Genomic DNA, 12541 nt, shown 5'->3' on the forward strand with positions numbered 1-12541 from the left:
TCTGCACCACACCAGAATTCCTCTTGACTTCACTTTGAGTGATGGCACAGCAAATCTCACAATAATCTGAGGGACAGTTGGTGGGGTTCTCTTCACGGCCCCGGGTTTCTACAGTAACCAAGTTATTGCTGCTGGTGAAGTGATTGTTGCCTCTGTGGTCTTTGAGGTAGAGCCCAGGCACGGCTGTGTCTTACAGGAGAGAACGGGGTGTGCCTGGGAACGTACAAAAGAGGTGGTCTTAGGATTCCTCCAGGTTGTGTGAAGCAGGGTGAGATGGTTTGGTAGCCTGAGGCAGCTTCTTTTCAAAAATTCTCACATTTCCTTGGGTAGATGAAGCCTATCATACATGTCATGCGGAGGTGGTCGTGGTGGTTGTGGCAGTGGTGGTGATGATCCGTGACTCCGACCAACACTGACAACTACTGTGCCATGTACCGGGCAGTTGCTAGAGGAGATAAGCGATCATCTTAGGTGGCCAGGGATGATGATGATGATTAAACCTAGAAAGTCTAGAAGTCAGTAGTAAAAGGAAAATGTGCAGGAATTTATTTTTTTATTTATTTTTTCTTTGAAGTGGTAATGATTCCTTTGGTGAAGGTTGGTTATTAGTAGCATTGAGAAATCATGTTTACCAGGTAAATTGAAAGTGTGGTATTGCCTGTTGGGCTTGCTCCCTGGTATTAGTTGGCCACTGAAGGTATATGAGGTCGGACTTACCAAAGTAGAGAAGCTAAAGAGGATTATGAACAAGGCGATAAGGAAGTGGCTATGCTGCTGCATTATATAGGCAGTGTGGCAAAACCTTGTGGGCAGGTGATTCTAGCTGTAAATTATGCGCTGGGGTTGGCGCACTGAAGCACAGTTTATCAGCGTGTAGCGTTAAGGTTTGTCACAGAGACGATATACATGGAGACACCATCAGGTGCTTAGCACATTAGAACGTTTATTCGATAAGAAGTGCTTAGAGGTTAACACTTTTGTATAGCAGTGTATTATATTTACTATGCAGCAGCTAGACATGATGATGTACTCCGAAAGTAAATGAACAGTTTATTTTATAGAGTGAACAGTTCCACTTGAGGATGCAGTGGATGTAGCTTTTGGAAGGAAGAAGCCAGAATCCTCAGATTGGGAGGAGATTGCATGTAGCAGTACATATGGCCTGTAGACGTGGGTGTTGGGGGATTTCTACTCATGTCTGCCACGTCTTTGCTTCTGCAGTTTGGTTTTAGAGCCCATAAACTAAAGGCAGCTGTGTTATCAGAAGTAGTTGAAAATCTAATGCGTGGTTGTGAATGAGGAGAGACCAGCCAGGGAAATGCACTATAAAGGTGAAATGGCTGAGGTGTTCGGTGTTTTAGCTACATGGAAGATTGGGGACCTGACTGGGTTGTTATGTCATTGTGTAATGTGGTAGATCCAGTGGCACTGAGCTTGCATTATCCATGCTTGCTTGGTGGTGTAGTGGGTAAAATCCATGCGGAGCTGGATTGGTGTAATGCATAAAGCCCATATGGAAATGCTGGCCCTGAGCAGACATTGATGGTGTCAGTGGGACTGGCTATGATATGGTATAATTCCCAGTAGTAATGTAGTAATGGTATTTCTCGTTTTCTTTCCATCTTTATCGGTGCCTGTCTGTCTGTCTGTCTGTCTCTCTCTCTCTCTGTTCTTGAAGGTACTTTTCTTGGAAAGAAGATGAAAGAGATGTGTCTTTTCTTTTTGCATTTCTCCCATTCTTGTCTTGCTGTAGGTCCAGTACCATGTAGTAGAATAGCCATCTCATTTCCATAAGCCAGCGATCCCCAAGGAGGGGTCTCATGTTTAAAACAGTTCTTAATGAGTGTTCTGCCTTCTATATATATATATATATATATTTCCTGTCTTGCTGACTTAATTTGTAAAATGCTGCTGAGATATAAAAGAAGGGTACTGGGCTAGTCGGGGTGTGAGTGTGTGTGAGTGTGTGTGTGTGAGTGTGTTGAGGGAGGGATGGACATTATTGTATTATTATTGGTGGTGGTGGTTTTTATTGTAGCTTGGCATGGAAACACCAAAAAAAGTGCAGTATTGTCTAGTAGAAAGCCCCCCCAGAGCACACGTAGCAGTTGGCACTGCTGTTATGGTAATTACACAGTTGCTTGATTGCAATTATTTGAGCTGATTGCAAACATTTTTACACAGTTTTTACTTTCCTTATATGTGCCCATATCACAGTATGTACACGCTTCAAGTGTTTTGTTTTCGTGTTTAATATTTAATGTTAGTAAATGATTCTTCATAAGCCATAGTTGGTGTCTGTTGTTAGTGTTATTTGACCTTATAGTTTATTGTATGAAAATTAAGCATGAACTATGACTGGACATGTAGGTCACTAGTCATGTTACAGTTCCCTCAAGGACATACACGTGTGCATGCACGCGCGCGCACACACACACACCCACCCCTCGGGTTCCTCTGTGAAGGAGTTTCTATGGCAACAGACCAGGGAATTGGGGGTTGGTTGTTGGGGGGGGGGTGCGTGGAGGAGAAGAAAAATGGTCTGAATTAAATAACCCCCACCACTCCGTTTAGGGGGTGTGTGTGTGTGTGTGTGTGTGTGTGAGGGAACGTGTTCATGGACATAATTCTGAAAAGTAAGCATACTGTTTGTTCACATGAGGTCTCCCCACCCCCGTCTCGGGAATGCCTTAACCAGGTAATTTATGGAGGGGTCAGGCTCAGCATGGCTTCCTTATCACTGTTCCCAGTGCTTATAGCTTTAGAAATGGCCAGATATGCTGAGTTCAGTACAGACCTTAACTTCCACCTTAAGCACAGTGCATTCTTATGCCACCTGCACCGCAAGAAAGGCCACCTGTCTAAGATGCCGTGGGTCTGGGGAGAGGGCCTGGGGCGTCCGGCACCGAACACAGAACTGGGCTCATGGAGGAGGGCTTCACTGGCTTTGAAATGGCATGAGGAATCCGTGGACCCATTTAGAGTTCTAATGACGCTACAGCGGATGTTTTCTATAGATTATTCTGTCCTGGGATTTGTTTTAATTTCTATCAATTTTTCTGTTTGTCCATTGGATGCCAACTCACATGGTGCTGATCTCAGGGCGATTTAGACATATTCACACTTTTGGCTTTGTAGTAGGTCCAGTGCTTTGGGAAGCAGGTCTTTGAGATTTTTCGCAGTTGCAATGTTCTTTGACATCTTTGTTAGTATTGGTCCAGTAACTCTTCTGTAGGAGACTGTATGTACAGCACAGTGGGTCGTCACTTCATAGCCCCAGTCTCACGCTAGCGGTGAACATAAACCCTTCACGTTTGGAACTAGATCGATTCATTTTCATATAGGAAGATAACTTTCTAATTAAATACCGTGTGGAATGCACACCTGAAGCTTAACTGACACAACAGAAATGCAACCTAGGTTGCAGCTTAAATTGTTCAGCCCTGTCTGTTCCCATCCGTGACTTCCATTTAATTAGCCCAGCTAGGCAGGACTCCCTTCCACTGGGCCCCAGTTCCGGGTTTCCTGCCCTGGCTCCACACACAGCCACAACCCCGTGCCCCAGACCGTCCGCCATCTGCGACTCCGCTGGAGCGAGACTGTGTTCAGTACCCCCATCTTGCATGTTCACTGTCCCTCTATGAAATATGAAATGATCTATTGTAGGTAGCAGGAAACGAATTGATCTTTCCTAATAAGTATGAGGTTAAGTGTAGCAGGGAACTATATAATTTTCTGTAACTCAAGTCTGTTATGTTTGGTTTTATAGATTTTTAATTTGGTGTGTGTGTGTGTGTGTGTGTGTGTGTGTGTGTGTGTGTGTGTGTGTGTGTGTGTGTGTGTGTTCGTGTTCCCATTAAGAGCAACCCTGAGGTGCTGAGAGCCTCTCGCACATTGTCGGTCATATGAATTATTCACAGAAATCAAAGGCCTGCACTGGTGCTTGCTGCAAAATTCAATTGGCCGCTACTCTGCCTAGTAACAAGCACCAGGGGTGTTTGCTTCCATCATGGCAACCTTTGCCGCCACTTTGACCAGATCGATGTAGCCTTTGCTTTTTATAGTCCAGGAGGATGAGGCCAACCCCCAACAGCACCCAACCAGATAAGTTCTGGATCCGTGCGTGGGCAGCGGTGGTGAGGGGGAGGGGTGGCTAGTCCTCGCTCATGAATGCACACAGGCCCAAGGTTTCCATTTTCAGCAGCTCCTCTCTCGTTTTGTTATTACCTCTAGCAGGTGCTGCAGTAGGAATCTTTGCACACTGTCAGTAACGGGTGCAGAAGCAAATTGCTGTTACTACACAGCCTTGGGGCAAGTGGCTGTCAATGAAACAATGCCAAAATAGCACAGAAGACGGTGTTTGCAGTTGCCTTGTCTGTCCAGGCGATGGCAGTGGGGAGCTCTTCGGCGTGCCCAGCGCATGATTTAAGCAGCCCTGGTGTTCTTTGAGGGGGCGGCCGGGGGAAGAGGGACCATGGCAGGGTGCAGCAGTGAGTGAACGCTGTCCCTGCCTGCATGAAAGGGCGCTAAAGTCTTGATGTAAATGCCCTAGCCGCTAGCATCGCAGCTGTTTGATGTTTGTGCGTGTTTATGTTCTTACCAGCCTCCATCTTTGCTTCATTGTGTAACTTTTGTTGTTGTTGGCCGTTTGTTTACTTGTCCTCTGGTGCAAGTCATAGCAAAGTGTTTGCATGAGTCCTGCATCACGGGATTAGAACATGAATCAAAGGCCAGCGTAGCCATGACGACTTCTAAACTTCTCATCGTCAGTCTGAAAAATCGAGATGTCACAGTGGATGTGTATTCACACTGCGGTGCAGGGCTTACAGTTTAGCAGATGCCTTTTAGCATATCCCCCACAAATCGTAATGTTTATGCAGTGCAAGCATGCATAAACACAAAGATCATCCGTCATACTGTGCTCGAGCAAAGCCTTTTGGTACACAACGTCTATGGTCAGCTCTTGCTGATGTGTTGGTTGGTTATTTATCGTGTATCTCTCTCTTTCTCTCGCTGTGTAATGTGAATGTGTTATGAATGGCGGAGTTACTGTGTGCTTTAGTTAGGATTTCTGGGGGTTTGTCAGCATTTATCAAAGTTTGAATTGGTGCAAAGTAGATTTGTGCATATTTGTGCACAGATGTTTTTCACCAAGATGAAACTTCATCCCTGAAGCCTCTTGACTGTTTATTCTGCTCTACTTACTCTACCTTTTGAAAGACAGCATGCTACATTTCTGGTTGTTCCTTTTTTTATTAAAGCTAATAACAAGTACTTCCATTTCATTAGATGCCCGCTACACCAATTTCCAGATGGCTAACGTTCCAAGAATAGTAATATTGTGATAAGTATGTCATGTAGTTTGTTTGGCCACTGAGGTAGTGAAACAGTTGTGAGTGGTGTGGTTGATTTTCACGAGCGTTCAAGGAATCACTGGTTTGAAGGAAAGAGAAGTAGTAAGAAGGTGAGGTGTTTACAGGGAAAAGATGTCTCAACACCGAACTAGAAATATTAATAACAAAACATAAAGGATTGTAGAGATTCTGTCTGTAGAGACCTCTGTGTAAGGCACATCACCTCTCCACCAGGTGCAAGATCGAACATAAAAACGACCCTCTACTGCAGATGTCTTTTTAAAATAAAATTTTTTAAAAAGTTCTCATAGACTGTAGTGGTACCATCTGGTATAGGTATTGAATATCAATTTGCATAATGGTAAATGTATAAGTTGGACATATTGGTGCAAACTTCAAAAAGTGTTTCATTTTTAAACTGTCATGTAGCCCTCAAACATTCTCTGGAGGATGCCTCAGTAGTGCTTGTTAACGTTGACCTGCAAGAACGGGGCCAGCCATTCTCTTCAAGTAATACTCAAGTCTGCTTTTTTATTCTTGAATGATTATTATTATTATTATTATTATTATTATTATTATTATACCAGCATATAAAGGAATTTAGGAGCAACAAAGTGACAAAAAGACCACCCGTCCTGTTCCAGTTGTGTGCGTGTTATCAGATCATCATGGCAGCTTTCCCCCAATACCAGATCAAACACCCTGCATCAGTAGCTGAGTGAGTGACCGTGTATGTGATCTGTAGGAGAATAATCTTCTGTTCTCGCTCATGGCTTCATTTCACCTTGGCGGAGCTGCGCACTCTGGAGACACGATGACACAACAGCCAACCACGCGTTCTAAAATTGATGAGAGGTGGGAGCAGTCTAAAGTGTCTGGACTCTCATCTAGAACTAATCAGTATCGATTGTGGAGAAGCCTGTGTTGTTGTTGTGTAGAAGGTCAGGCTGTGTCTTTGGCGCCGGTATGAGAGATGGGCGACTGCAGTCGAGCGCACAGCGCAGTGACCAATGGGATGCCTGTTTGCTCACAACAGGAGACATTAATTGGAGGAAATTGAATTGTGGGAATGTAAGGTCTGCTTCTCGTCAATTAGGAAGCCTGAACGCATCGAGTGTTGGGGCTCTGGGTCTCTCATTCTCACTCCCATGCTTCTTATTTCTTTCTCGTTCACCAGCTTGTTCGCTGACAAGATAATGAAGACCAGCACAGTCCAAGATGCTGTAGCTCAATCAATATAACGGCTAGCTGATACCCCCCCAGTATTCACAGTCCATCGTTTATATGGCTCGTGGCCTTTATCTCACTGAGTTTGTGCTAGGTTTTTGCTCTGCTGTTCACTGGTCCACAGCAGGGTGGTTTTCACACTACTGCAGCCTTTGGTCCTGGTGTCACCTGCACCTATGTTGGACTGAGCTGAACTACACCCTGCTACAATCGTTTTTACTGCAGGGTTTGCAGAAATTGTAAAAAAAAAAAAAAAAAAAAGTTTGAAACTGCCACTTAAAAAATTAATTAAAAAAATAATGAAATTTAAAAATTATTTTAAAGATAAAAAAAATCAATAGTACATGTATGATTTGTTTTAAAATAAATGGTGAAATGATCATATCCTATCATTTATATGAACATCACTATAGCTAGCGGCTGCATGGGGCAAAGTTTGTCAGCTGCTTGGGCAAAAGTCTGGGATTGGCCAAGCATTACCAATTCTATCAGTGTTACCCTTGGTTTATTTACTAAACAGTCTATTTACTAAAACTAAGCTTTGGCAGATGTCTGCAAAATCTGGCAAGGACTTCTAGTCTGATATGTTTCCAAAAGTCTGCAAAATGCACGCTACACTTTTGCACCGATTGCCTAGTGTCTCTCCTCCTAACTCTTCCCTTGCGTACGTCCTCTACCATCTTCTTCCAGGTAAATGACTGTGCCTTCTCACTTATAGGCCGAACAAACGGTGTACGAAAAGTGACCGCAAAAACCCGTAAGATTTCAGTGTCGTTTTCAGAGCTGATAAACTCATGCTGTCTCTCTTTCAGCTAGAGGAGGGAAGCAAGAACGTGCGTTTAGGGGTGCTCATCGCCCTGATGGTGGAAGAAGGGCAAGACTGGAAACAAGTGGACATCCCCCCTCTCGCGTCCTCCCGGCCAGCGCCAACCACTCCGCCTCCTACAGCTGCTCCACCCTTCCGAGCCGCTCCACCCGCACCGTATGTAGGAATGCCACTGCTGTCCTGAAGACTTTCATGTTGGAGTTTAGACCTCAGCATGCAGCGGCGGCTAACGTGCAGTCTGCTGCAGATTAAGACCAGGCAGGGTGGTGCAGCGTAACTCATTTATACATGTAGTCTTCCTCCCTCGAGCGCACATGCAGTCACGTTTACTGCGTGGTATGTTCCTGTATAACTGGTGACAGCCTAATGGCGAAATTTAGTTGTAATGGTAGTACCTGCGAAGCCCTACTGTAATAACCAGCTTATTGTGAACATTTCACATTGAACATTTCATCGTCACTCATATTTAAGAGGTCGAAAAGGGAAACCATGAAAAGAGTCCGCAGGAGAAATCGGTGTCAAGAACCTCTCGCTTAAAATGGCTGTTATGACATTCAGAAAAGCTCAGCACAAGAGCCACTAAATTGCTCCTTTTGAACATGAAATTGGACTTTTTATTCAAACTGTTATCTAAAGCAAATTTTTTTGCTTTCTGGGCAGCCCTCTTAGATTTCAGTAAAAGTCCTAAAAAGTGACATCAGCAGAACAGGGACATTTCATCTTGTGTTGATGTTTAAATGCTTCACATTTGGAGGGCCTAGGTGTGTGCTGTTGAACTCTACTGAAGGCATATTTACTGCCAGGCCTGCTGGGGGGGGTGTGCGCCTCCTGCCCCACGCTGCTCGGCACCAGTGGCAATGTGTGCCAACATGTGTGATTAGTTATACTCAACGTAGAACTCTTATTGTATTGGGGCACTATTTACTTGTTTTTGACCCAAATTCCATAACTCCTATTGCATCTTAATTTAGTTTATATAGTGAGAGAGTGAGAGTTGGTCATCTAAGGGGGAGAACTTGGTGATGGGGCCCTTTTAAACAGAGCCATCTCTGCCTCTGTAGCTTCACTGTACTGGAGTAAGCCACTCTGTCTCAGTGGGGAACGATGACGTGTTGATCTAATGTTCTGCCTGGAGTTTCAGTATCTGGCAGACATGTCATGGAGGTAATCAATATATAAATGATTCCAGCTGAACACTTAAGTCATACCGTCCTCTCAAACTAGTGATTTTAAGTCAGTCACTTTTTTAAAATAAATGTAATGTTGATGATGATGATAATGTGGAATAATCGTTGTAGTCTTGCATTACTGTCCTTCATCTGCAGTACCGTCTTTGTTTTCCAATTGTCCGTGTTTGTTGTAAACATTTTATTCCCAGGTTACGGTTGAGTCCTGCTGCGAGACACATTCTGGACACGCATGGCTTAGAGCCTCACCTGGCCATGAGCACTGGCCCCCGAGGTCTCATCACTAAAGAGTGAGTGTGAGAGTACACACACCCACACACACAGACATGGGGAGAGAGAGAAAAGGCTGGATGTTGTAGCCGTTTCAGTAGTAGCTGGATTAAAGGCCGTGAGGGAGAGATCTGGGCCTAGGTGGATGGTGTGATGCAGTAGGTGCAGGGAGCAGGTGCCTAATGCATCCTGCCTGCCACTGGGGCCTGATGGAATGCCTGCCGTACCACACAGCATCCCACCGGCCAGCCTCATTAGCAACATATGTTACCATGACAACCGTCTCCCCGTTCCTCCTCCATAGATAGTGACACTATGGGGTGGGTGCGGGCCTATGTGCGCGTGCCTGTCTTTGTGTTGAGGAGTAAAAGAGGCTGGTCCTCTTCTGTCTCACACACACACACACACACACACCCACACACACACACACACTATTTTCAGCTTTGTAAGCCTTTAGAAAACGCTGTACAAGAATGGGAGGCCCACACTGAGGGAGTAGCCTGTAGAGAAGATCTTTTAGTTCCTTCATGTTTCTCAGCCTGGGCAGCACAATATTCTGAAATCACAGTGCGTCTCCATGATGGATCTCATCTCCTCTGAGCCATTCATGCTAAAGCTCGGAGGCTGGGGAGCAGAGCGGAGAAGCTGCCACCGAGCAGCTTGTCCTCGGTTCAGGCTGGAACCGTTGAACACTCCGACCCTGTTCCTTGGCTTTAGAAAAGTGCTGGTGCCCTTTCCAACCGTCCATGCACTCACACCCACACGTGCACCAGTCACCCGGCGCGTATAACATGCTGTCTTCATAACACACTCCATTCTTCAAGGGAGAAACGGGTCCTCTTCTCTGCGGCGTGGGTTTAGCTGGTAAGACCGGGGCCGGTGCACCCATGCTGCTGCTCCCGGGCTGTTGCTTCAGCTCCGTGGAGCAGTCTCCATTAGCTTGAGGTCATGTGTCATTCCGTAATGCCAGCAAAAGTTAATGAGATTAAAGGGAGTGATGAGGGCAACCTTCTTTGAAGGCGGCTGATGAGATGAGGCAGAACCCTTGAGATTTGACTAAATGCATAATGCTTTCAGGTAATGTGTTGCAGTCTGTCGGTTCTTTTCTTTTTGTATAGAAATGCTTTTTTTATTAAGTGGTTTTCACAGTACATTCCATGCCAATGATTTTCAAGTTTCTAAATATTGATTTTCCTGTTCATTTAGAACAAATCAGGAATAAACCATGCAAAAGGCTACTGGGCTCTAAAAGGCATCAAGTACCCCTTATGTGTACACGCCTCACAGATGTTACAGAAGTACATGCAGCTTTCTGTGTACAGCAGTGTTTCAGAAGGCTGATGTCTGTCACACTAAAATCTGAAGTTAGTCTCGTCCTCGTTTAACAGTTCAATAAGTGCTGAGGCCAGGGCGAAACTACACCTGCGGCAAGTTATTACAACTAACAGCGAACATGCAGCCAGGTTCAGACTAGAAGCCTTGAATTTACCAGAATCTGAGGCAAAAGTAAGTAAACTCAGAGCCTACCTTAACCAACCAGAGGATGAGCCCAGAGATTAAACCAAAGCACACAAAAAGAACACATTTCTCAGTGGAATCTCCCATCACAGGGACTGAGTGTTGAGAACCTTTCAGTGTTCCTGCATACGTATGGTGGGGGTGGGGGGAAGCAGCTTTTACCAGCGCCGTGATGAAGAGCCCTGAGCTCACAGGGCACCCTTAATGTGTCTCGGAGGAAATGACAGTGTGACCTATTGATGCATGGGAGATAATTTCATGAAATATGAAGAAAACACCGGCTCGAGACGATCAAAAGCTTTTTTTCCGTGTCTGCTGAGATCCCGGACCTCTGCTACACCGCGCCTGGCGGCGGAGGGGTGGGCGGGTGGGTGGGCGTGGCCTGTGTACTATGCCCACGCCCAGCCTACTCATCCTGAGTCCGAGCGGCTGGAGGTTAATGAATGAGTGCTGTCCCGCGTGCTTTCGCATGGTGATGTGCTGTAGAAGTTGATCATGCTTGGGTGGGGTCAGGATTCAGGCTTCCAGAAGAGCCAGTGGGTGTGGTGCACAATGTGATCTCTCTACACTTTCTATACATGCATCACTTGCTGCCCCCAGCATCATTCTTTGTAATCAAAAGCATGTAAGAGGGATAATCTCAGGCATTTTTAATAATAGGTGCAACGGCCTGTAATTTAGTTTTCCGTGAGCTCTTATTTAAGTGGGCTCATTCCGACATCTTAAAGCTGATTTGGGTGCATTAGGCGTTCCTGATCTGGCTTTAAGGACATCGCTAGGTTGCTGACGGGCAAAGAGCAGCTTTGCCAGCCCGGCGTAGCCGAGCACAAGTCACTCCCACTGCCTATCTGCTCACGCAGATTAAGAGCTGGCACTAGTACCTCAGCATGGGGGCGCACTAGCTCCTCCTCAGGCCAGACCGAGACCCCTCCCTCTGGGGAGAAGATGGGCCCCTGCGTGCGTGCGCGTGTGTGTGTGTGTGCACGCGCCTGTATCTAACAGTCTCAGTGTTTACAGCAATGGATTTGTGGCCATCTAGCTTTATCAATATTCTGGTCAGCTCTGTGCTTTAGTTGTGGGTGTTTGTGTGTCAGCAGGAGGGTTTCAGTGGCTGGGTTGACAGATTGAATCCCTACCCTGTCACCTTGGCTTTGTGAAGACCCACCACCACAAGTTTCTCACTTGGTTGTTTTGATTTCCTTTGGTGATACAGACATATATTAAAAATGTAAATGTTGGTTCTCACTTTGTTCTTTATGTTTATAGTTCTTCTTTAAAGCAGAAATTAACTTGACATTTTATGAGCCCGTTAATATGGCTGTGCGTGTGTGTATTCTCCGATTTCTCCCTGTGGGTCGGGGATTTCCATCTTTTCCAAAGAGTGGCAACCACTAATACCAGCAAACAACAAGAACCAAGAGGCAGGGGAGGGAGCAGGTTTATGCGAGTGTGTGCTTGCGTGTGTGAAGGCGAACGCATGTGTGCATATGAGGGACAGGATATGGAATGTGGGGGTAACTAGCTGACCCCTGATGTACAGAGTCACAAGTCTGGGCTGTAACTGGAGAGCTCAGAGGTAGCAGCGTACCTGATGCCTGGACAACACAGCCGTACGTGTGCTCGCTGAACCATGACGCAGAGTCTACGGCTTCTCTCCCTCGTCCTGCTTTATTCACGCTCGCTCTCCCTCCCTTTGGGGGTGTGCATCCCACAGGCCCCTTTTTTCTTCCCGTTTCCAACTTGACTTGCATTCCCTGTTAGATTGGTTTTTTATTTACTTGCATGTTATTTTTACATTTATGCATGTTATGTATTCACATATTAATGAGCGTTTACTGGAAAATATTGCTAAAATGCATTTCTGTTTCTGTTCAGCTCCATAATCGGTAGCATATTTTGTGTGACCATGGAGAGTTGAATAATTTTGTACTACGCTGTAAAAGAGGCTCATTCAGGTGCTGGTTTGGGGTTGTTCTGGGTTTTTTTTAAGTATTAGTGTGACTCTTTCAGAGCAATGCCATTTTAGCTCTCCAAAAATGGTCAACTTTAATTAACTTTCTTGGGGGTAGCTCACAGGGCACCCTCAGGAGGAAACAATTTCTCTATTGACAGACTCTCTCTCCCCTGCACTCTTTCTTCACATTCTCTCTCTCTCTCTC

The 12541-nt window shown here is 45.5% G+C and overlaps 1 protein-coding gene across 2 annotated transcripts in view; it reads left to right on the plus strand.

The window, feature by feature from the left end:
- pdhx (pyruvate dehydrogenase complex component X) overlaps positions 1–12541 on the plus strand; it is a 30432-nt gene that overhangs the window by 8876 nt on the left and 9015 nt on the right. For both annotated transcript variants that reach the window (XM_035522434.2, XM_081711892.1), the window contains exons 4-5: positions 7394–7563; positions 8786–8884. In XM_035522434.2, the coding sequence (XP_035378327.2) occupies positions 7394–7563; positions 8786–8884 (269 nt within the window). The remainder of the gene's footprint in view (positions 1–7393; positions 7564–8785; positions 8885–12541) is intronic.

This window comes from Electrophorus electricus, chromosome 4 (genome assembly GCF_041902795.1).
Source record: "Electrophorus electricus isolate QZ-2024a chromosome 4, ASM4190279v1, whole genome shotgun sequence".
NCBI lineage: Eukaryota > Metazoa > Chordata > Actinopteri > Gymnotiformes > Gymnotidae > Electrophorus > Electrophorus electricus.